Source organism: Gobio gobio, assembly GCF_949357685.1.
Source record: "Gobio gobio genome assembly, chromosome: 20".
NCBI classification, from domain to species: Eukaryota; Metazoa; Chordata; class Actinopteri; order Cypriniformes; family Gobionidae; genus Gobio; species Gobio gobio.
In genome coordinates, this window is record NC_137113.1 from 16494850 (window position 1) to 16520786 (window position 25937).

General features: G+C 36.3%; 1 protein-coding gene across 1 annotated transcript in view; it reads right to left on the reverse strand.

Moving 5' to 3' along the window:
• Positions 1 to 1028: 1028 nt before the first annotated feature.
• The window catches only part of LOC307144035 (ankyrin repeat and fibronectin type-III domain-containing protein 1-like), a 33360-nt gene continuing 8451 nt past the window's right edge, over positions 1029 to 25937 (reverse strand). The window contains exons 5-6 of the mRNA XM_079845982.1: positions 23199 to 23431; positions 1029 to 2013 (exon numbers count right to left, since the gene is read on the reverse strand). Coding sequence (XP_079702108.1) covers positions 1646 to 2013; positions 23199 to 23431 — 601 coding nt within the window. The 3' untranslated portion in view covers positions 1029 to 1645. The remainder of the gene's footprint in view (positions 2014 to 23198; positions 23432 to 25937) is intronic.

Sequence of the window (25937 nt, forward strand, 5' to 3'; positions counted from 1 at the left end):
GAGCTACGAGGTTGTTAATCCATGGTATTCAGGTCTGGTATTTTCTGGTAATTTCAGTTTATTTTTTAAAATAATTGTGTTTAACAGCAGGATTCTTGGTGAAAAACTACATTACCCATGATGCTGTACAGAAAATTACACCAATCAGAGTCGCAAATCAACACGTGCCAAAATAGCTCTTTGGCCCGCCCATTGCCATGAAGCAATGCCAATAAAGAAATCTCTCTACACTTGAAACATATTTAAATCTTTGTGTGTACATATATGCATATTTTGCAATAAACTAAATATATTGATTTTATATAGAAATAAAATTAACATTTGTAAATGAGAAGTTTTATATTACTCCATCATTTTTTATTTAATTATGCCGTTCTCAATGCTTTATGGGATTGTAGTTCTTTCCCTCACTAAAGTACAGTCTTATGTCCGAATTTCAAAATCTTTGATCCTTCAAATCAAAGTTTATAGTGTTGTGATTCACCTTGTAGCTGATTGGTTTGGTTCATGGCTTATAACTCTTTAACAAAGACTTTTTTTAAATCCCTATGGGAAAAATAAATGACAAAATACTTCTGGAACCAGTGCCAATGAAAAATGGGGTGGGCACTGTTGCACTCTATGGCATCTAAAGCAGTGTTGATAAAGATTATTTTTAGTGAATCGGTTAGTTCAAACGATTTGTGCATATGAGCCGGTTCAAAAATTATATTTTTCAATTGGTTTTAAAGATTTACAAATACAGCCAGGTGGTACATTACGATAAACAGAAAAAAAATGATACATAAAAGTTCACTTAAATAAAACATTAAAATGTTTACAAAAATCGTTTTTAAAAAATCATTCATCTTTCCATGTGATGCATTTTACGTTTTCTTTGTAAGGCAAAATATTTAATGCATTTGCAAACCCGTTTTATTAGATACATTTATCTGTTTGGTGATATCTTGGTGGTTTTCCAATTTTAATGTCATGCACCCCCAGAGGAATCCTACTTCTGATAGATCAAATTTTTCTTTTTTCTTTTTATAGACGTTGTATAGAGTATGTTATTGGTAAACGACTCAAACTTGAAATCCTTGATGCTGCGTCTCACACGTCTAAGACGTTAATTAGTCTTAAACATGGTAAAGTTTGGTTTAAAATCCATTCATTCTGAGAGAATCGAAATGCACAGATCTCATTCGATGTACTCTATACATATGTATGGGCATGATCATTTGAAGCCAGCATATAAGCATACATTACGAGTGCTTCTTTATCCATCCCCTCTTAACATATACATTTATACAGTATACATAAAAGTATTCTCAGAAATGCACAGAAGTAGCTTTTTAACTAAGGCAAATGTATGCAGATCGAATTCATGTTCTGCAAAAGTCCCTAATGTAAGGTTACAAGGCAGTGCGTCCTCAAAGCACTGACTCACTGGTGTAGGATGACAGATGAGTGTTCGCTGAATAGAAAGCCATGATCAAACTCCAGGATGAATTCTGGGCGAGCATACCTCTTTTTTGAACGGTTACACAACTGAACGTCTATGAAGAACCTCACAGCAATAATGCAGCAGCTGTGAAACTGTCAAAACACTGCATGTGCTACATCAATATCCGCCTACAAAGGTGGATAAAGCTAAGAGCTGTCCTTAAACACAATAATATTTGCAAGTAAACAAACAAGACATTGCAATAAACAAGCAACGAAGGGCACATTTGTAAGTTTGACCAATGTGGAATTCCTTATATCTAACTTCTATTTGACAGCGATATGAGACATCTCTACCACTCACATTGATGTTCCTGAGTTTCTTCTTGCCCCTCTCTAGTCGGCTGAGGAGTCTGTGATGTTCACTAGGCGTTTGCTGGAGAAGGCGGTCATCGACGGATATGGTCTTCCTAAGAGCCACTCTATCCGTCCAAGGCTCTGGGACACGGCACTCTGAATTCCGAGGGAAGCGCTTCACTTCCGACAGTGACGACGTCTCCCCTCGGTCATGGTCACGCAGCACTGACCCTGAAAGAGAGAAACAGACACCTCAGGTGATAACTGACACCCAGAGAGAAAGAAAACACTAGAGAATGACAACAGGACCAAAACCTCTCCTCACAAGAACACACATCTTGAAGTGTGTGTGGTTTTAAAATATAGGATTTGTACACTCCAAAAAATGTGTATACCTAAATTTAAGATATATATATATATATATGAAATGCATATCAAATTTCAAACAATTTGGATTACACACATTAACAAACTAATAAACTGTCAGTCATCATGAAACAGGAAAGAAATAGTATTTCTGTAATACTACTGAAAAACTGAATGCGTTTTATATACAAAATAACCATTGAAATAACACCACAACATTTATTTCCATCAAGAGGTGTATACATTTTTGGTCAAGATCTTGTATTGACAATGCCAGAGTAAAGCACTCTGTAAAGTCTCCTCCAGCACATCCCAAAGACTTTCAATGAATTTATGGTCTGGACTCAGAGGTGCCAATTCATGTGTGAAAATAATTCTTTGTGCTCCCTCCCAACCTCCCTTATTTCACAATTTGAGCCTGATGGATCTTGACATTGACATCCTGGAACATGGGAATGATGTGTCTTCCTACATAGTTGTTTAAGAAATGAAAAGCTACACACTCCAGCAGTTTGAGTTAGAAGAAGTGTTGCAGAACATAACTGTTACAAACATAATCACTGCAATAATGATCCAATCATAGACTCTTTTAAGCATTTGCCAATTTAAATCCAAGTAGTGACTTTTTTGGCCGGGCAGTATATATTTATCATCAATAAATATATAATATGTAACATTTTAACATTTTAACTGTGAATATTGCTTCTTCCACAGCTAGCCAACTGAAGCTAGTTTCCACAATTAACACATTTATGCTGATTCTAAGCTATTTTAATAAATGAATTTTGAAAATATGATTATTTAAAGAAAAACAAACAGATGCAAATAGGTAATAATAAAATATGCCATGATTTGTGAGTCCAGAAATCTTACCTCTTGCCTGTATCATTTGTGTATGACAGACAAATATGCCTATGTTTATTAGTTTATGTTAAAACTGTGTAATCCAAGAGGATGGCCATTTTATATCCTGTCCACATATACATAGAGCTTAAAGGTCCCATGGCATGAACATTTCATTTTATGAGGTTTTTTAACAATGAGTCCCCCTAGCCTGTATATGGTCCCCAAGTGGCTAGAAATTTTGATGGGTGTAAACCAAGTCTTTCTCTGCCTTTGAGAAAATGAGAGCTCAGATGAGCTGATCTGGAATTTTCCTGTTATGTTGTCATACCAGGAAAGGTTACCTCCCCTTCCTCTGCTTTGCCCGCCCAGAGAATGTGGAGAAAATGGATTCAGTTTATCAGTCGCAATGTCAGCACAGGCTTTACAAACAGACTTTACCATATGGATTTGACAGCACCACGACAAACAGTGAGTAACAGTGTTCATTAATGCCTGATCTGTGATCAGTGATTTCTGATGTGTAGCTAATCATTCAAGTTCACTCAGACTTTCTTTCTAGATTGTTTAATGATCGCCGTCTTGATGCCCTAAGCATAATGCGTTAGTGAATCAAAGCTCTTACTGTATTCCTGTCGACGTCGTGTATGCTGTTAGTTGTGGTGAAAGCGTTTTGTGAGAGAAAACACGTTGCAATGACGAGATCACTGCATTCACACGATCAACAGACTGTCTGTGTACTCAATGCTCATCACTGCAGCCGTTCATGTGATAGGAATAGATCATAAAATAATGCTATAATCCACACTTTGACGATTCGTTCATCTCGACGGCTGTAATGGTACATTACATGTGTTACAAAGTTCGTAGAATAAGGTGGAAGAAGACAGAGTCGACGTGACTGGGACTGTTTATTCAGAACTCTCAGCTACAAATAAGCTCGCGCTAACTGCACAGCGCTCTCAACAACTCAGTACAATAAAGTAGTACATACTAACAATATAAGTACACTTCAGGAAATTTGCCATGCCATGGGACCTTTAAATTTATCGCTAAACCTTTAAGTGTAGAAAACCATGGATGGACAAATTTGGTACAAAATGAATGAGAAATCACATAAAGAAAGAATAAAAGTTATGACTAGGCCATTCTAACCACTTTGCAATAACATTTTAAATAGCCCATCCTCTCACTTCCTCTCAATTCTCATTTGAACTGCTCTGATTAAACTTCCCACTGCTTCTCTGGTGAGTCATATAACCGTAATGAACAAAGTGGGGGGAAAAAATAAATGACCAACTATTGTACAACAGATTAATAAAAGTTGTCAGTTAAATAGGTGAAAAGTCACATTAAACTGTTAAGTACAAAAGTATCTTGAAGATCTAACAGAGCTGTTCTTGCAAACTGGAGGTTTACAATGTAAACACGCACACGTGCACCGTATGGCACTAGGATTGTAAGCGGGGTGTTCGGTTTCTCTGTACCATCAGCTGGTGGGCAGCAGTTCTAGCTCTTCATTCAATGAGCTACTGCATGGTTCTGCCTCCTCCATTTACAATTAAAACTGCATGAAGACGACTGTTATTGTCTTCCCCTCAAAGACTGCTGTGAAGAGAACCTCCTCTGAAGCAGACGTCAAATAAACATGAATTCCGTGTTATAATCCACTATGTTTTGCATCTGTAGCAAGTTTTAATGGTGCCCTGTCAAAACCTTAGCCATTTTGATAACCAAGCTCAGATATATGAAGCCAATTTGTGAAAATAATTAACGAATTGAATACATGCATAAATGTGGTACATTATTTCTGCAGCAGTTGTTTAAGGACACAATGGAGATGTATTGAGAAGTAACTCCCTGAGGAAAATACACAAGACAAACTGAACAACAAAAAGTACACTGATGGTTTCAGATAATAATACTTTGATATATGGGTGTTTTTTCAAAGACAGGCACTTTTATGTCCCAGGGGTTGATTTTTATTAAAACGAATGTCTTTTCTTTTTGTTATACAAAGGACTTAGAAACATTCTTTGGCCTTGTCCCAAATGGCACCCTAAACACTCACGGTCTTCCTATGAGTCTGCAATTTCGTGACGTAACGCGCTTCCACTGTCAGGAAGAAGTCTGCTGCGGATCTCGTATCAGTGCAGGCTTGGCAAAAGTGCGCATCGGGGACGCATATCGACCGCAATGGGGGCCCTCGCGAGCACCCTTCTGAGACCTAAAATGACAAACGGGACACCCTACGTCTTATGGACTTAACGGACACGTGTCCACGGCAGCCATTGTAAGTCCACAATACCGAAAGTGCATATGAAGTGTGCCATTTGGGACAGGGCCTTTATTAAAACAAATTTATTTTCTTTTTGTTATATAAAAGACTTAGAAACATTCCCAAATGGCACCCTAAACACTCACGGTCTTCCTATGGGTCTGCGCTTTCGTGACGTTACACCGATTCTACTGTCAGGTACAAGTCCGCTGTGGAGCTCGTATCAGTGCGGGCTTTGCAAAAGTGCGCATCGAGAGCACATATTGACCGCAAAGGGGTCATGAGCACCCTTCTGAGACCTAAAATGACAAACGGGACACCCTACGGGCTCTTGGGCTTAATGGACACGCGCCAACGGCAGCCATTGTAAGTCCACAAGACCACCGAAAGTGCATATGAAGTGTGCCATTTGGGACAGGGCCTTGGGACTTGGAAACCATCATCATTTAGTTTTTCCTACTTTTCAAATTCATTTTTATGTCAATATTTCATTTATATTTTAATCATCCTCATTATTCATAATCTCATATAATGATATTAAATTAATTACCATACCCATGCACCACTCTATTTGCCATACATGGCACTTCAAGGTATTTCAAACAATACCATGGTATTGCCATGTTCCAGAAAACCATGGTAATACTAGCACTAGAATGGTATTTTAATGCTGAACTGCCAAGATGAATGAGCCACACCAGAAAATAATTACAGTCAATTCCCAGACCAAATTTCTGGACTTCTGTGTGTTCCATTGAGAAATTCACAAAAACAATAATCTAATGAAAACCTCAGCATATTATACAATGTGAGGATTCTCATTAGTTACCCAGGTGCCAGCCCAAGAGTGGATTGCACGCTAAAGCCCTGAAACTATTATGTAATCTCACTTGTCAAATACATAGACTTTAACTTTGTTCTCTATGGAAACGATGGTGACTGTCGCAGAATGAAACCTGAACTGATGGGTGTCTGTGTGTGTCACGTATCCAACTGAACCATATCAAGTTCCTTCAACTGGTCCCTAACGACAGATTCCTGTGGTGTTCTGGCTACCACAGCTAGACATTATTTTCACATCATGAGCTCGCATATACTCATACCATCTGCTTTGATGTGTTCACAGCATTTCCACACACCATATTGATATCTGACATGCAAACTACTTTATTAAAACAATATATTCTAGTGCCAACTGGGTCTGTTTGCTGCACTCAGATATTCATACCTCTGTTCGTAGTTGAATCTTTATATTTTTACTCAATATTCAGCTTTCTAGGACGCACCGATGAGTCACCAACACAGTAAAGAAAGAGGTTTGAGATTTAATCCCAACAGTCTGATGTCAGCATAGATTCATAACCAAGCATATCTGTGTTGTGTGAAGCTGTTATATCACATCACCTGCAGTGACACAATTCGTAAACCCTCCTACAGCTTGAGTGAGACTCCAGGGCTGAGCACACTTAAAAATCGAATGAGCCTGAAAGAAATGGTTTTACAAATGACCTCACTTTAAAGTTAAATAAGGGATCAAAACACAAATTATAGGAGTGATCCAATTTGTCCAATTACCCTTTTTGTTTGAAAATCATCTGGATGGACACAAGGGCGCGTTGATGAAGAGCTGCGGGCTGTCTTTCAAGCGCAGTCGCGAGTAAAGCATTTGATAAGTGTAATTTAAAACCGAGTCCGACTAAATTAAAGACGTGAGAAGAATATTAAGACCTTAAAACAAACCACAGCTGGTGCTAATGATCCCAGTTTCCATGACAACCGTTTGGGTTCCATCTTCTTCATCCTCAAAAGCAAAGGGTAAAGAGGTGCTGGCTCTAGGTCACTGGTCTGTTCATTCATCGGGAAGGCCATACTACTCGCCAAAAGACACAAAGCATGTCATCGGGTGTCATTAGAGGAGGACGACCCATCTATAGAAACCATTCTAGGAAAGCTTAGCAACATATTTGCTGATAATGTGCAGGCTAGAAGGGAAATTTCATTACATTGCTACTGTACAGAATTAAAGGGGTACTTCATCGCTGGAAAGATGAATGTGTATTTAAACTGGGTCATTTATGTAGTAGAAATGTGAAATTATTTTAGAAGTTGGTGCCTTCTAGACTGAGAAAAGCCAGAAAATGTATTTTTGGCTAATGTGGATGAAAGACAACAACTCCCAGAATGCACCTGCTTTGCTGCCCTACGAGGCCACTCCCAAGCCACGGCTACCGGTTACCACTTGCCCACTGCGGCACCGCCCCCACCGTCGTGTTCATTTTTATAGTAATAAAATCATTTAGTTCAGTTAAGAGAACAGACACTACAATTAAAAACTGAAAGTCTTCTCAATACAGTGTGAGCCGAACGAGAGTCGCAGCACAAACGCAGCAGAAGTCAGATTTCATCCATCATGAGAGCGAAGAGCTGAGCTGAGCTGAGCACTGCATTCATTCACGGCTGCACAGTCATTCTCGGTGCGTGTCCAGTCTGGCGTGTTTTCAGTACATGCCTCTGGAAGCTTCACTTTCATTGGGAATTCATTGAAAACACTTGCGTTGCTCCGCACTGCTCCGTTATGAATGCAGAGCGTCTGTGCTCATTTTACATTCTGTGAGTGAGATACCACCCCCAATGGGCGGGTTGAAAACATGTGGAACTACTTCGTACTACTGGCTGTAGTCTCAAGCCTATGTAGGAGGCTTTTTTTCCAGACATAAAATACATAAATCAAATATAGCACAATCATTCAAATATACTACCGGGTTTCAACTGATACAAAGTTTAAAGCTAATCGCTGAAGTAACCTTTTAAATAGTAATGAAAAAAAACATTTTAAAATAAAATTTATTTTGCAATTAATTTTACTTAAAGCTACACTGTGTGATATTTTCCCCCATCTAGCGGTGAAAAGGTATATGACCATCCAGTGAATATTAGTTTCTGTTAACTCCTACGGTGGCCGATTTAGTCCAAGATTAACATGGCTTCCAGTTCGACCTCGTCCACATTCGACACGGTGCCATCGAGTGTTAAAACGCGAAAGGCGAAGCTTGAATTTACGGGTATGTCCCTCTTTGGCTAATGTACTTTCAAGATGGAGGGGCAACATGGCGACCGGCTTTCGAACCCCTCACCCGTCTGTATTTTCAATGACATATTATAAACTTACGAGAATACTTTCTTACTTGAAAGAAGTAAATATACATTAATGAGCACATATATTTTTGAAATAACTAAGTGTTTTTAGCTAAGAATAAACTAAAAAAGTTACACAGTGTAGCTTTAATAACAATATTATAATAATTTCAATTTTATATATTTTTTTTAATTTAAATTAATAATGTATCAATTAGCTTCAATAGAGAATGCCATGCCATGAGTTCTGGGTAACTGTCAAATTGCTTAGACGCCATATTAAGAGGACTGCGCTGCCTTTCTGCTAGTGAGTTTAATGCATTGTTTTGATTTTCTGTCGTGTTGTGATTGTCAAAAATGTCGCCATTGTAGATCATTGATGATGCATCGAAAATTGTGATAGTAACTCACGTCAGTGTAAAAACACAAAGGAAGCAGATTGATATTTTTGAGAAGGGGGGGTGAGAAGACGCAAAAATCTATTAATGATGCCACAGCCTATCACTCAATAAAATAACTTTTGGAAGTTTTGTATTTTGTTTGGTTTAATAATAAACATAACCTTTACGAGTATGACTCTCACAGTTTGTCGAATTAGCAGAACTTGCACAAAGTCACCGCAAAACTGTTCACAAGCTTCTAATCTAGTGGTTTGATTTTGGTTGTTGTGTTGAAATAAATATAGAAAGAAAAAAACAGTGTTTGTATCTGTCCACTGAATGTGACCCGCAATCTCTGGTTCCTCTTCCTTAGCCATGGGAAAGTAAATATTTACAATGACAACAATAAATTGTTTCCAAAAAAGAAATAGTTGAACACATATTTTCTAGCCGCAATACAAAAATGCAACAATATGTATCATGGATAGTGACCTCTGTATTATATAGTTCATCCAATACAAAAATAAAGTTTTAGTGTCAGTACTACATTAAACTACTATATATAATGTTGAATATAGTGTATAATAACGCAATGGGGGGGAATATGTGTGGGTCCTGATAATGCCAAATGTCTTATGTTACCAGTAAAAAGTGGTAACATAAGACATTTGACATTTTGCTACTCAATCATCATTATTTTAAATATATCTAGTCAGTGACAGAGTGCAAGCATAATCGTCTAAAATAATTCAGTATTTTCACCTTCAGAATCATTCATATTTTTATTCTGGTGTCACCATTGTCCTGTGCATTGGGTTACCAACACCAGGTCCAAGCCTATTCATTTGCACCTCCAATGTAATACCAAATTTAGCATTTTAATCAACATTTTTTGTCAACCTTTTACCATGTGTCTTGGAGTATTGCAATAATATCATATTGTGTGTTCAGTATTGTGATATGTATCGAATTGTGAAATGAGGGTATCGTTAGACCCCAAATATTTTCATTTGGACATTTCTACTGTCGGATGAACCAGCAGCGAGCGCCCAGCGCGTGACACTGTTTTCATTGTAACCAGATACACAGAATTCTGCAAAACTCCAGTGAAAACATCAAATTATCATTCAATGAAATGGGGGATTTATCCCTGCAAACGATGCCATGGATAATGTGAATATTTAATTTAAAGGCAAAAACAAAAGAAAAGGCAGGTACCGGTATTAAATTCAGTATCAGTAGTTGAGGGCGATCCTCTTAAGATGGAGGCGCCTTCCCAGCATGCAACTCGATGTGACGTAGCTTCACGTTCTCTATTAACCCTTCTCCCGCCTTCGTTTGAGAATTACACTCAGGGTCTTTGGGGTCTCCACAGACCCCAGGCAACAAAATGTAATTTTGTAACATTTTTTTTTTTTTAGAAAAAAAATAATTTTACTCTGTTTATTAATGTTTTTACTCAACATCTGTGCAGTTTTTGGAGTATTTATAATAATTTTTAAATACATATATTTTAGAAATCAGTTTTTTTATGTATTCACTTTATAAAAGACCCAAATTTCTAACTTACATTCATGGGGATAGCATGGATAATTTGACATGGTTTAGTGTAAGATTTTTGCCCATCTTTTGGAAAATACAGTTAAAAAAAATAAATAAATAAAAATACCAGTAAATGGCTGCAGAGCTCCACTATTTGCTATGTGCTATTTGACTGACTGAAAGACATCTTTTCACAAGTATTTTTCAGTTGGATTCATATCTAAATGTTATGAAATCACATTTATAACAATTCAAATTAATTAATTTTGTCAAAGTTTAGCATTTTTTTGTACTGAAAAATCTTTTTTTCAATGATGTTACATTATGATTAGAATCCAACCTGAAGTGAGTCTTTAGAGTTTATCATTTATTTCAAGCATCTGATTTTCTTATAATTCTACAAATTTAATCTACACTTCAGTTACTAACTGTAACAGAACAAACATTTACAGAAATGTTATATTACATATTGAGTAAAAAATACACAACATGAACATCAAAATGCAATGAACTGAACAGCAATAACAAATGTATTCCTGTGTGTGTGTGTGTGTGTGTGTGTGTGTGTGTGTGTGTGTGTGTGTGTGTGTGTGTGTGTGTGTGTGTGTGTGTGTGTGTGTGTGTGTGTGTGTGTGTGTGTGTGTGTGTGTGTGTGTGTGTGTGTGTGTGTGTGTGTGTGTGAGCATGATCATTTTGCATTGTGGATGTTTTATGCATTGTTGGCAGTGTGCCACTTCATTTCTGTATGCGTGTTCTGTGTTGTTTCTGTTTTTGAGGATGAATTTTGTCCATTTTCTAAGCGGAGTGTGACTTTTTTTGTCTCTAATAATTGATGACAGAATTTTCATTTTTGGTCGAACTAACCCTTTAAAAATTAAAATTATGCAAAGAAGTAATATATGTTAAAAAGTATATTATTACAAAGCATCAACAGCCCGACACAACAACATTTGTTGCACCAATGGCATGAACTATATGTATGACAGACCAATGACAGATGGGGGAGTGTGTGGTCATTATTTTTGCAATCCTGCGTGGTGATATTAGTGGCTCAGGTATTACACACTGCAGTTTTAAAGTCTGTGGTCAAGATAAATAAATCAGTTAGCAAAAAATAACCACACATCAGGAACAAAATGAACAGCCTGGTAGTCTGTAATGGTGATGTTCACCCTCAGCACCAGAGCAAATCATCAGACATTAAATACAAAGTGGCTCCAATTCCGTTTAATGCTGAAACACGGCTGTGTGGTTAATCACCAGCTACAGTTTGAATGACAAATGACATTTTAAGGGAAAAGGAACAAAAGGCTTTGGAACAGAATGACCAAGCTTCTACTGCCCTACAGCACGCCCTGTGTAGAAATGACAGAATTCGATTCAATAGAGCTGTGGGTTGGAAAGCAAAAATAAGTCTATCATTTGCTACTCAATCATCTTTTCTGTTCATTTCAGTGCACAAGCTCAAGTGCAGTAGTGACCTCTACTGGACGACTCGGGTAGTTGAATTAGAAAATTCACTGCTCACAAAAAATGTTATCAATGTGTATGAATGAATGTAAGAATTTCAGTGTCAGTGGCAAAATTCATTCTGTCTTGTTATTTAAAAATAACATTAAGTAATGAAAATAATACATTCAAATGATTATAAACAACTTAGTTGCTTATTTTTTAGTAGGAATAAATTGTTTTTCACAGGTTTAAATCAAAATACAGGTAACTAATCTGGTAAGAAAATTATTTAAATTACACGATATAAATATGTTTTATATGCCATTTGATTTAAAGTGCAAAATGTACCATTAATGTAATTTGATTTTAATTAAAAATCAAAAGTTTGGGGTCTGTATGATTTTGTCGTGATTTTGAACTCTTCTGCTCACCAAGGCTGAATTTATTTAAAACAGTAACATTGTGAAATAATATTATAATTTCAAATAACTATTTTTCATTTTAATATATTTAAAATTTTAATTTATTTCTGTGATGAAGTTGACTATTCAGCAGCCATTACTTCAGTGTTATGATCCTTCAGAAATTAGAATAGTAACATTTATTATTATTATTAAAGGGTTAGTTCACCCAAAAATGAAAATTCTGTCATTAATTACTTACCCTCATGTCGTTCGACACCCGTAAGACCTTTGTTCATCTTCGGAACACAAATTAAGATATTTTAGTTGAAATCCGATCGCTCAGAAAGGCCTCCATTGGCATAATGCACGGTTCACTCTCAAGACCCATAAAAGGTACTAAAGACATCGTTACAAAGTCCATCTCACTACAGTGGTTCTACAATAACTTTATAAAGCGACGAGAATAGTTTTTGTGCGCAAAAAAAACTAAATAACGACTTATATAGTGATGACCGATTTCAAAATAATGCATCATGAAGCTTCGAAGCGTTATGAATCAGCGAGTCGAATCATGATTCGGATCGCGTGTCAAACCGCCAAACTGCTGAAATCAAGTGACTTAGGCGATTCAAATCGCTGAATCGACTCACTGATTCATAACGCTTCGAAGCTTCATGATGCCTTGTTTTGAAATCGGTCATCATGATATAAGTCGTTATTTAGGGTTTTTTTGCGCACAAAAACTATTCTCGTCACTTTATAATGTTATTGTAGAGCCACTGTAGTGAGATGGACTTTGTAACGACGTCTTTAGTACCTTTTATGGGTCTTGAGAGTGTAAAGTGCATTGCGCCAATGGAGACCTTTCTGAGCGATCGGATTTCAACTAAAATATCTTTATTTGTGTTCTGAAGATGAACGGAGGTCTTACGGGTGTCGAACGAAATGAGGGTAAGTAATTAATGACATAATTTTCATTTTTGGGTGAACTAACCCTTTAATGTTGAAAACAGTGCTGATTTATATTTTTGAGGAAACTGTGATTTTTTTTCCCCCAGGATAATTTGATGAATAGAAAGTAATACGTCCCTGAATAAAAGGTCTCATTTATTATCATTAGTAAACTAACATGAATTAACAGTGAGCAATACATTTATTTCAGTATTTATTAATCTTTGTTTATGTTGGTTAATAAAAATCATTCATTGTTTCTTCATGTTAGCTTACTAATGCTAACAAATACAACATTTGATTTTAATGTTTTATAAGATTAAAAGATGAATAAATGCTGTAACGTGTTACCCAAATTATATATGTAATTTAATTTGAAAAGTATAAATTTGACAGAAACGTAAATTTTTATTACATTATCAGAGATTTTTCATACTAAAGTAATGCCAACAAAACAATGAATAAAAGGACAAATGAGTGAACTTAAAGGGATAGTTCACCCAAAAATTTAAATTAGCCCACGATTTACTCACCCTCAAGTCATAGGTGTATATGAAATTCTTCTTTCAGATTAATAAAATCGGAATTATATTAAAAAAGTCCTGGCTAATCCAAGCTTTATAATGGCAGCGATTGTTGCTGTTTTTTAAGTCCAAAAATATGCATATGTCTGTCAAATAACGTGCTCCACACGGCTCTGGGGGGTTAATAAAGGCCTTCTGAAGCGAACTGATGCGTTTGTGTAAGGAAAATATCCATATTTAAAACTTTATAAAGTAAACGTAGCGTAAGCATTTTGAACTGTGAGAGGCACTTTCAACACTTTTTCCACAGAATGCGATCGGCTGGAACTTTACTTTATAAAGTTTTAAATATGGATATTTTTCTTACACAAACGCATCAATTTGCTTCAGAAAGCTTTTATTAACACTCCGGAGCCGTGTGGAGCACGTTATTTGACGGACAGATGCATTTTTTATGGACTTCAAAAACAGAACAACAAATTACTGCCATTAAAAAGCTTGGATTAGCCAGGACTTTTTTAAGATAACTCAGATTTTATTCGTCTGAAAGAAGAATGTCATATACACCTAGGATGAGTTGAGGGTGAGTAAATCATGGGCTGATTTTAATTATTGGGTGAAATATCCCTTTAACTGCTTTTAACCAGACAGCCCTTTAAGCCCATAATTTCCGGCTTGTGCCATTTAGCGGTTCCCTGTACAGAGGGGTTATCTAACACTGATTGTATCATTTAGTACATTAAGGCTCATGTCCCCAGGTAAAAAACAGAATTCAGAGGCTGAAAACAATCCTCCCACAGCACTCATTCTATTACACACGATGGTGTCATTAAAGGAAGATAACACCCAGCACCCATTGGAGCTCTTTGGATAAAATATTGATTCTGACGCCACTGCTGACATCAATATGTGTACAGAACACTTCTGTGGAAACAATTTCAGAATCCCTAGAGGGGCATCACATCAACACCACTTTCTGTTTCATTCCTTTCACTTTTAGCCCAAAGGTGAATCTAGGTATGGAAAACACAGTCACTTTAACATACCAAACAGAAAAACGCTACCGTTGTGTACCATCATCCTTCCAATGGCTAGGCTGTTGTTTTGCTAATATTTGAATCTGATAAATATTGTAAAAATAAATAAATAAAACACTTTAATTAAAGCATGTTTCCTATGCTGAAGTACACTGCGTCAAACCGACATTTCATATATGTTCAGAACTGTATATTTGTGTACAGTCAGCTGTATTTTGTGTAGCATATGCCTTATACACTCTGGAAATATTTTAAAAAATAGTATGTGCTCACCAAAATAGTATTGCTCACCAAGTCTCAAAAATACAGTAAAAAAGACATATTGTGAAATATGAATACAATTTAAAATACCAGCTTTCTATTTTAATGTTCTATTTCTATTGTGATGGCAAAGCTGAATTTTCAGCGTCATTACTCCTGTCTTTAGTGTCACATGATCCTTCAGAAATCATTCTAATATGCTGATTTAGTGCTAATTAACATTTTTTACTATTATCAATGTTGTGCTACTTAATATTTTTGTGGAAACCATGAATTTTTCAGGATCCATTGATGAACATGAAGTGAAAAAACAGCATTTATTTGAAATAGAAAACTTTTGTAACATTATAAATGTCTTCACTGTCACTTTTGATCAGTTTATCTATTTGACTACACTGTTGCCGCACAACATGTTGCATGTTTCCATTTACCACCTCTGACAAACTCTAATTTAAAATGTTTATCCACCTTGTATACAATATTTTAAATCCATCATGTACACTGTGTTCCAAATTATTATGCAAGTGACAAATCCGTAGGAAATAAACATTCAGATTTTAATTTTTCAAATAAAGTGTTTGTTTGTTTATTTTTCCATATCTTAACTGGTATCAATCTCAGACAGGTTTGTTAAATAGTTTGCCAGGTCTACTTAAAGAGGTTGTTTCACAATATTAAGCAAGTCACAGTTCTCATGCAATATGCAACATGAAAAACGAAGTTCTTTTTGGCCTAATTTTGTTCGAAATTACGTAACATCGGTTCGTTCTTTGATTTTGCGCAAAGTTTAACGTGGCCTTTATGGTCCGAAACCCAAACCCCCACCCCAAAAAAAGCAAACGTTTTAAGGCTGGGTATCGATTCAGATGTTCCAATTCGATTTGATTTTGTTTCTCGATTCGATTTTCGATTCAACTCAATGAATACAGATTTAATACAAATACTATATTTATAAAAAAGAACAGTGAACATAAGTGGGAACATCGTTTACAAGTGGGTAATTAAAAATAAAATAAGAGCCACAAACCAGTATATTAAAGGGGTAGTTCACCAAAGAATTTTAATTTTGTCATCATTTACTCACCCTCAAGTTGTTCCAAACCTGTATGAGTTTCTTTGTTCTGCTAAACACAAAATAAGATATTTAGAAGAATGTTTGTAACCAAGCAGATAGAGCAACGATTGACTACCATAATCTGCTTGGTTACAAACATTCTTCTAAATATCTTATTTTGTGTTTAGCAGAACAAAGAAACTCATACAGGTTTGGAACAACTTGAGGGTGAGTAAATGATGACAGAATTTTCATTTTTGGGTGAACTATCCCTTTAAACTCTTTATTTTAGGTACACTTGGGTACATTAAAACAGAACCCATCTCTATATTTCAAATGCATACAATTATGTTAAATACAATACAATTTTGATGCAACTTTATTCAAAAAAATGTATCTGAGAAGTATTTTATACAATTTTGTTTTTATGGATATTTTGATATATTCATTCTAAAACATAAAAAGGATATTGGATGATTTTCAGCAATTTTCAGTACACAACAAGCTTTTCTTGCGATTTTGCCGCCCGTCATGTGTGCAGTTACTTTTCATACACGAGAAGCGAGTGTGGCGAGGTGGACGAGCGAGAGACATGGGAGGAGCGAGCGAGATCGGTGTGCGTGATTGAGAATGAACGTCACCTGCGAGGCACACCGGTCTCGAGTCCTCTCATGAGGGAGCACGGAGACATAAAAGGACGAGCGACTCAAATGAAGGACGAGAGAGGACCAGGCCTGGACTATGATTTGTATTTTTATTTATGGTTTTGTTTATGTATGTGTGCGGCAGTCGTCCGTGAGGGGCTGCCGCTTTTACTTACACTTTGTTTGTTTGTTTATTTGATTAAAGTTTATTGTTTATTGTTCGCCAGTTCCCGCCTCCTTCTTCCCACACAAACAAACATCGTTACAGCGAGTTCATACCAGGACACAAGTAGTTGCCGTGGTAACGAACAACAATAGCTTTTATTTGAGGAAATCTGTTTATAATAAGCTATTAGGTTTGAATTATTGGTCCTGTGCGGTCTATTGTTGATTTGAATGTGTCTATTATGGCCAACGTACGTGCTTAAGGAACTCTCAAGTTTAATACAATGATCATAATGCAAGGCAGGCATTCGCATGTATGTGATCTTTTTTTAGCGGTTGTGTGCTCGGCTGTGGGGGTGTTGCAACGTCTGGGTGATGTCTCATTAACCCTAAAGCCATCTTCTGGACAAACTGGCCATCATTTTTTTTTATATATATACTTTCCTTAATCTGAGCGGTACAAGACTTGGCTACTTTTCCTAAGTTTGCCACCTGAAAAAATTTGACTCGATTCTACAATGTTAAGTGCTTGAAAAAAAAAAAAGTCCCGCCTTCATGGACAAAAATGGGCACCCATAGGAATGAATGGGAAAAACTGTAATTCCGAGCACATTTTTTTTTTTTTTTTTGTCCAATAAAAATCAATAAATCCAACACAATGCAGATCATACATACACACAAATGAAGGAGTGAGCCTATACAACATTCTCAATGTGGCAAACACTCACACTCACACACACGCACACACATCCACAAAAGCACTGCATTGAAGCCATTGTCAAATAAAAAACAGTCACTCACACATACACAAACAAAGGAATTAAATGAGCCAATAACTGGGCAATTAAAAAAAAAAAAAAGAAAAAAAGTTAAAACATTTGTTAAAACATTGGTTTACAGAGTTCAGCCCATATGCAGCCATTGAGTTCTACACTCTAAAAAATGATTCAGGGGCTTAGTAAATATCACATTTTTATATTTAATAACATTAATAACATTTCTAAATATCATTTATTTGATGTTTTGAGTTGAACATACCAAAATAATTGACTTAAAATCCAACAGTTAATTTTGTCTCAAATTTACAGTTATATTTCAGTTTTTTTCACTAAAAGAATTTAGTGTTCGAATAACCAATTATTTATTTCAAATATACTTAATATATTTGTGAAATTTCTATCAAAATATTTGAGAAACGAGAATTAAATCGATCTGTTTCAAGAACCACAAATATTACTTAATTCAAATCTAGATTATTAATATTTAACACGCACTGAAGAAATGTAGTAAGTTTACTTGATTATAACACTGCACCCCTCCCCCGCCACTTGACGTGAGGACAGCTCGACGGTTGATTCAGTGCACCCGCAGGCTGTTTGAATTCTGTTCTTCTTCTCAGCGTCGCAGAATTGGAACATTTCCTTTGTGAAATTCGGGTTTGTGTGTTTTATTTTATCTATAAAATCATTACTGAGCTTAAAAAAAACGTATTTAATGCAAAACAACATACAGGGACGCAATGTGAGTAAACGAGTGCTACATCTGTCTTTGAAGCCCCTGGTGTAACTGCCTTGTTCAAAACACACGACTTTACTCCTTAAGATAATAAATATAATTAATTTGGATGATAAAATGTTCTTAAAACTGTGCACTGTTTGTTTATTGGCAGGTTATGTAGTTATGGCGTTGCAGCATCTTTGAGCTACGAGTGAAACGCTGGACGGCGGTCTCAAGTTCAAAGTCCACCCGCAGAGCGCGAGTCCATCTCAGGCTCGAGAAACGGTGCTGATACGGTGCAAATTGGATAACAGACAGGTTGATTACACTTGAATTACTTTTAAATGTTTAATTTGTACTTCTAAAATGTTTGTTACATGAGTTTAAATGTAAATATGTTGTAAAATATTGTATACATGTCAAAACTGTAATATATGCTGTATTGCTTTACTCATCGACAATAAAGGCCAGTGTCATGTATAAGTGTGGTTGTGTGGGGTTTTTTACAAAGGTTTAGAGGAATAAATTAATATAAGAGTTAATATTACTCATAAATAAAAACTGTTAATTTTACTCTTAAATATTGTTTTTTAAATGTTTTTCCTCATTTTTTTTCTACTCAATTTTATTTGTAAATGTACCAAATGTAGTTACACAGATCTACTTAATTTTTTTACTTGCATTTGCTCAGCTCATATGGTGTATGTAATTGATTTCACTGCTTTAAAATGTACTCAATTTTATTAGTGTAAAAATGTTTCACCAAATAAATTGAGTAAATCATAGTAAACGTTTTTAGAGTGTATTGCCATCTACTGGCTATTGATACTTTAGCTTTAAAAAGAAATTAATACCATCATAGGTCACCAGATGTCACCAAAGTCACCACATTTTTAGGTTTTTGCTCTCTGGACTTGCTGATATGGGTTTTTTTTTACTGAAGTTGAAAAAATATGGTACTTTTAGAGGTAAATAAATTCATTAATACCGCAAAAATGACAAAAAAAGGCATACATTGATAGAATTAATTTGATCAAAGATGGTTATATAACATTTATTAAAAAAAAAATTGGAATCACACTTGTGACCTTTGTGCCCAAATGTGTCCACGAGGGCGGGATCAGAGCCATAGAGAGAGAGAGTTGCGACAACGGAAGTTCAAAACGCTTGATAGTCACGTGATTCATGTAGACCTCGAATAGTTCCAGAAAGTGCTTTGACGGGCAATTCAAATTGATAGTCACAGTGACAGAACTGCGCTTTTTGGTAATTAATAGTCAATAAATGCATTGATTTTCAATAATTTTACTACACATCGACATGTGTATGTAGCATGAGTATGTAGTTACAGCGATGTTGTTTTTAAAATATATATTTTTTTAATGATAAATAATCTACACAAGCAGGCTTTAATGTACAAGTTATTTTGATTAAAATGTGCTGATCATTTAAAATCTTACTGATTAAACGTCTTCCCTTTTAAAAGTGCATCACAAACGGTCTGTTCTGCTGTAACTCTATGGCGCGGCTGCTACTTCCGGGAACTATTGAGAGTCTCCGCGAGCCGCCATTGCTGTAAAAAAAACGTTCCATTGGAGTCTATGGAGTTGTCGCAACTCTGGGCGGGATTAAGGGCTGTTATGGGAGGGTGGCTTGAGGGTTAAATGGTTCCACAGATTTGTAGTAATACTACAGCACTTCACCTCAGCAATACAAATGTCGACAACGCATTGGAAGCCGCCCTTTAAGCACTGAATGACTGAATGAATGAATGAATGAAAGACAGGCGCGCCTCTCGCTCCTTTGTTACATCGCGCAAGGCAAATAAGAGGGTGACATCTAGTGGAGAAGACTAGTAATTCGATTTTACGTTAAACTTATGTTCAATGTTTGCAGAAATAAATATGGAAAAAAAATCGATTTGTGGCCTTTGAAAATCGATTTTTAATCGACCACATTTTTAAAAACGATTAATCGAAAAATAGAAAAAAAAATTTGCCCAGCCCTAGTTTTCACACTAAAAATAGAGTGAGAGCATTATATTGGGGGATACAGTGTTCCACGCAGTGTTCTTAAATTGCTGTACAGTAGATTTTGTAGATTACCTGGGTATTCCATTTTTTCCATATTGTATTTGAATGTATTCCATTCATACATTATTCCATCCATACATAACATTTGCACATTTTGTATACATACTGCACATACATTCTATTTTCTGCAACAATAGTAAGAGTAGTATACTAGTATTCTGAACACAGCCTCATACACTCTTAAAGAGAGTTCACCAAAAGATTTGGTCATTTACTCATCCTCATCTCATTGCAACCCTGAAGACTTTCCTCAAAAGTCTTGGAATATAGCACACAAGTTGTGTGGACTTCTTTTATGATACTTTTATGGTGCTATATCTAAACATTGTAAAGAGAAAAGTGTGAAGAATCTGCCTAACTTCAATGGAATAAATAAAGTCAGGGCTGGAACAACATGAGGGTGAGTAAATGATGATAGAATTAACATTTTATGGTGAACAAACTCTTTAACTTTCTTCCAAGTGCCCAGTACTGTTGCACCCTCCACTGTTTACATACCAGTCATATGCAGAGATAGGCAGAGCTGTTTATGGCATCAACAAAAGTCGTTTCCTGCCATTCTGTGCCACCCCTAAAGATCGTGATAATACTCTTTGAAGGGTAGGTGGGGTTGGAGGGTGACTAAATAAATATCTCTGCCTCTTCTTCATTTCTAGGTACCAGAAAATGCTGGTTTCCCTGACAAGTCCTTGTAAAATGAATTGCTCATTATGCCATCCGTAAGGTTCACCACTACTATTGCGATAGCGCTAATGAACATCGCCTGCAAGGCTTTGCCACAAATAAACCTGCAATTAGGAGTCATTTCCACATACAACAAGAGCGCTAATGACAGAGTCACCTCTGACGATTGGCAGCATAACAGCATGAACTCCAGGATGAGGTTGGTTAAAACACTAATATGAAACACATACAGTGATATGTTCCGTATGTTATCCTTGTTATTGAAAAATGTGCAACAATTTGATTTAATTGCTGATTCTGATCTCTTCATCTCAATATGGATGTGCTTTGTAGTAAGTATTGCAACATTTATGCTATTATATAAAATAGCATGACATGTCTAGAGATTTGCGATAATAACCCAGCTAACAGGGAACATTCTCAAAACTTTGGCAAGTTTTGTGGAACGTTTTCTTCTGGAACGTTTTAGTTGGATGTTCGTCAAACATTTTATAAATGTTACTACTTATTTTTTCAGAACGTTGAGAATATTCAAAAGTAACTCCCATAATGTTGGCAAAATTATAAAACGGAATGCTCCCTTAACGTTCGTATAACGAAGAAAAATACGTTTTTAAAACATAAAATAAAATGGATGTTTTGAACGTTCAGGGAACATTCAGAAATAACGTTTTCATACAGTCAAACCAAAATGTATTCAGACACCTTCAACATTTTCTCACTTTATCACAGTTTATTAGCTACAGTTTAGAAAATGGTAATAAAATATGACAAGAACTCAGAGTTAAACTGTGTCAGAACAAATTCATCTTGATAATGTCAGATAACTTTGATAGAAAGTTATGTAATGAATTACAATCAACCAATAAGCTGTGAGCTGTTAAATTTAAGTACACAATTAGGGCCCATCCACACAAAGCCAGAGCTTTCCCTATCCGATCTTTTTTCCCCCTTGTTTCAAGAAATATCTGCGTACACAAGAGAGCAATGAAAACGACTCAAAACGATGCAGTATACATGCCAGGCGGCCAGTATGTGGCGCTGTAATTCTGCCACAGAAATAAACTAAAAACAGAGTTGTGGCTAGAAGGCGTACAGCAATGGTAGGAAGTGAGGCAAAAATCTCACAATAAAATAACAATAAATAAATGTGCTACTTACCAGATGTGTTTTATTAACGCCTGCACCCTAAACCTACCATTACAATAATGCAAATACAGTAATTAAATGGCGCAATATTGATGTGCGCATGCCCAGTGCCCGCAGTTGTATCCCTTTTGTATACAAAATTTTAACGTATACAGCTAAACGCGTCTCTGTGTGGACGGGGCCTTAGATAATGCCAATTTGAGTCCAATTAACCAATTACCAAGCAATGTTTAATTTTGTTCGGTCTGTGATGTAAAAGGTCCCATTAGCAATTAAAGAAAAACACTAAAGCAAAACATGGTCAGGGCAAAGTGTCTGAATAATTTTGGTCCCAAATTTGTATCAATTTTACTGGTAGTCCACTGTATAAAGAATTTTTGGGTATAATATGTCACAGTTTACTTAATTTTGCTATCCTCACTAACATAAATGAATAAAATTGCATCACTTACGTTGGGAATAAAATAGCATTTCATTTACCAACAGTTTTTCACAGCATCAGTAATTTGCTATTGGTAATTGAAACAAAACACAGTGAGAGTATCATTCCCGACAAAAGCAATTAGCTAGATTAATCAAGTCATTAATTTTGCAGAGAACTTTTGCCCTCGAATTACACAAATATGTGTCAAACTGCGCAAATTGCTTGATGAAATTGAATGTAACAGGCAATCAAGCAAATAAAAACAAACCGTACTGCAAGCAATGCTTGGCAAAACGTAGCGAACGAGACAAGAAATCAATCCATTCAAGACCCACAACACATCCAAATGTGGTTCCTCAAACTTAAATATAGAAGTTCAAAAAACTGAAATACTACACATCTATTTTTTGACTCACTCAAATAAGTTTCAAACCACAGCACTGGCACAATCATACATATAGAGCCAAAAGAGTTTTGGAGAGGAGGTGGTATCTGATACTGTGATAAATGGATGCAGTTTGTGATTGGCATACCTGATGCGTCCCAGTGCAGTCCTCCGGGGCTGGCTGCCAGGCGCCGCCGTTTCCTCACATTCACGCCACCATGACAGGAGTCTCTGGTGGGCTTGGGCAGTGGAGTCGAGGTGGTCCGCAGGGGCGATGAGGAGTGAGGGGAGGCTGAAACTGGCAGGAGCGGAGAGGGTGGCAATAGATGGGTTTTCCTCTCCGGGCACTGGCTCATTTGGCTCGACTCGTTCTCCGGGGGCCTGTGGAACAAAAGAGATTTCATTTCTGCTGTCATTCCACTATAATTAGCTGTCATAGCGTGATGTTTTCATGATCACAATTGAGCTCCCCCGTACCGCACAGTGTGTCATACCAGCAGTGAAAAACGCCGTTTTTTCCATACCAATCAACGTTGAGAAAATTACAGCTTTCAGCTGGATGTCAGAAAAGGCAGTGAATTAAATGTGCGTGAGAACAAAATGTGAGAACATTTAAAGCATTACGTTATACATCAAGCTGTATATATTATGTGCAGAACATTTTTTGAGAACATTAACATTTTGAAGATAAAATATCAATCAAAGCTATAATACATTTAGTAGAAGCCTCAATAAAATACTGGATTAAAAACGCCCCTTTTTTCTGTTTGCGAACATACAGTACCTGGAATCTGGAAGGGTATAGCTTTGGCTTTTCCATGATGCTCTCTTGTGGGATCCTGATTTTTTTCTTCTAAACAAAAACTCAACCATCCGTTCCATTGCACACATTATAACCTCATGAACTTCTTCTCTTCATGTAAAACAAGTTATTTCCATGTGATTTCGTATGAGCCATGAGCAGCATATTAAACTTGAATGCACCTGCAAGATCTAACGCCACAGTTACTTCCCGTAGCTAAAGCCTTTTCATAGTCAAATGAACAACGTAATCGCTACGGGGTAAAAAGAAGGCCCCTGTTAAAAAAAAAACCAGCAAGCAGCCCCACTGAGTGTTCAGTGCCCGGCATTAATATTAAATTGCACCTTCCGCTAAAGTGTGCCAGCCGCGCACACAAAAGCCATATCAGTCTGTCGAGAGTCAAGTGTAGCGCATATCTGATGGTAGAGTTGGCTATGTTGCTTTTGTGAGGCTTGATTAACTGTAGCAAGTTAAGAGAGGTTTCCAGCGAATGCTTTGTTTCCACTGAGAGATGTAATATCACCATCGCAGTATGGAACCCGGCTTTTTGTTTTTAATAAATGGCTCTGCTGAGGCTTATGAATGTAGCCTGATTACATAAAGTTGGAAGGCAGTGTGTTTCTTTTTCTACCCGAGGTAGGATTAAAGCAATATAAACTGGTCTTAGTCACTGTATGCATTGCATTTTTCTGCCTACTTTGTAGCATATGGGCTTCGGGTGTGATGATTCAGTTTTTGTTGAGAGAGGCGCATAAAAGGTAGTTGAGAAGACATGATTGGTTTTGATTGGCTATTGAAACCACAAGAGCCGCGCTGATTCAACATGTGGTAGGTTGGCTGGTTCTGTGTAATTCTCTCTTCTCTACACAGCTCATAGTTTCAATATGCATTCAAAGGTGTGTATAAAGAAAACAAGCATGTTTAATAGGGCTGGGCAATTTTATCGATTCTGCGATATAAATCGATATTTTTTCTCCCAAGAAAGTATCGATTTTTAAGCCGCGAGTATCGATACATGAGTCCCATTCAAATCCCTGTGTTTACTAGGGATGGGCGGATCGATCCTAGAGTATCGATACTTCCGATACTGGCATTGTATCGAAAGTATCGATTCTCACATTGAAATATCGATTCTATCTGGGATTTATTTTAAACAAGTGATTTTAGAATATGTTTATAATAGTAGTAGGCCGTATAGTATATAAATTAACTTATATATGAACGTCAATGGGAACTATTTCTTCTTCCGCTGTGTCTTTGTTTATCATGTATTCATGTCAGTGGCACAGCGGTAAGCGCCACAATCTCTCAGCACACTCAGCACAGAATCGAGTGCATTGCTGCGGTCATGACTTGACTCATTGCACTCCAGTTAACAACGATGAAGCTTCATGTGACATTTGTCAACAAACAAGTCGCCATTGTGGCAATACCACAAACATGACAAAGCATCTAAAAGTTAAACACCCTAAAGAGCATGAAGTAGTACAGCTGAGCCGAGCAGAGAAGGCAACACAGTCACGATCCTAATGATCTTCTGGCTTGAGGCAGAGTTCTTTAGCAGAATCCTTTCAGAGGCAGGCATTATCCAGGTACCAAGTGATGATTACATGAATTAAATTATTTGAATAAAATAGTCTAGTCACATTTATTTATATATGCTTTAGACCTATACAATACAGATTGTTTCAGATATGAAGATTAAATACAGTATTTCATGAAGAATATACTGATTATAATAACTTACTGGACATTTTAATTTAAACAGTAGGATTTTAAATTTTTTCATTAGCCTATATCTTTTTATATTAGGCTACTTTTTGTTTATTTACTTTTACAATTTGTTTATTAAATACATTATAGTTTAACCTGGGAAAGATTTACTAACATAAATTATTTATGCCTGTAACACAGCCTTATGTATTATATTTTAGATGATTTCAGTGCAAATCACAGACATTATTTTTCTTTTTTCAAAAGCAAGAGAGTTGATCAGAAACCGGTTCAAGAGGAACATTTTCATCATGCTCTTGTTCCATCACAAAAACCTTTTTGGGGAAAAAAATGTAGAAACTGGTTTGTGTG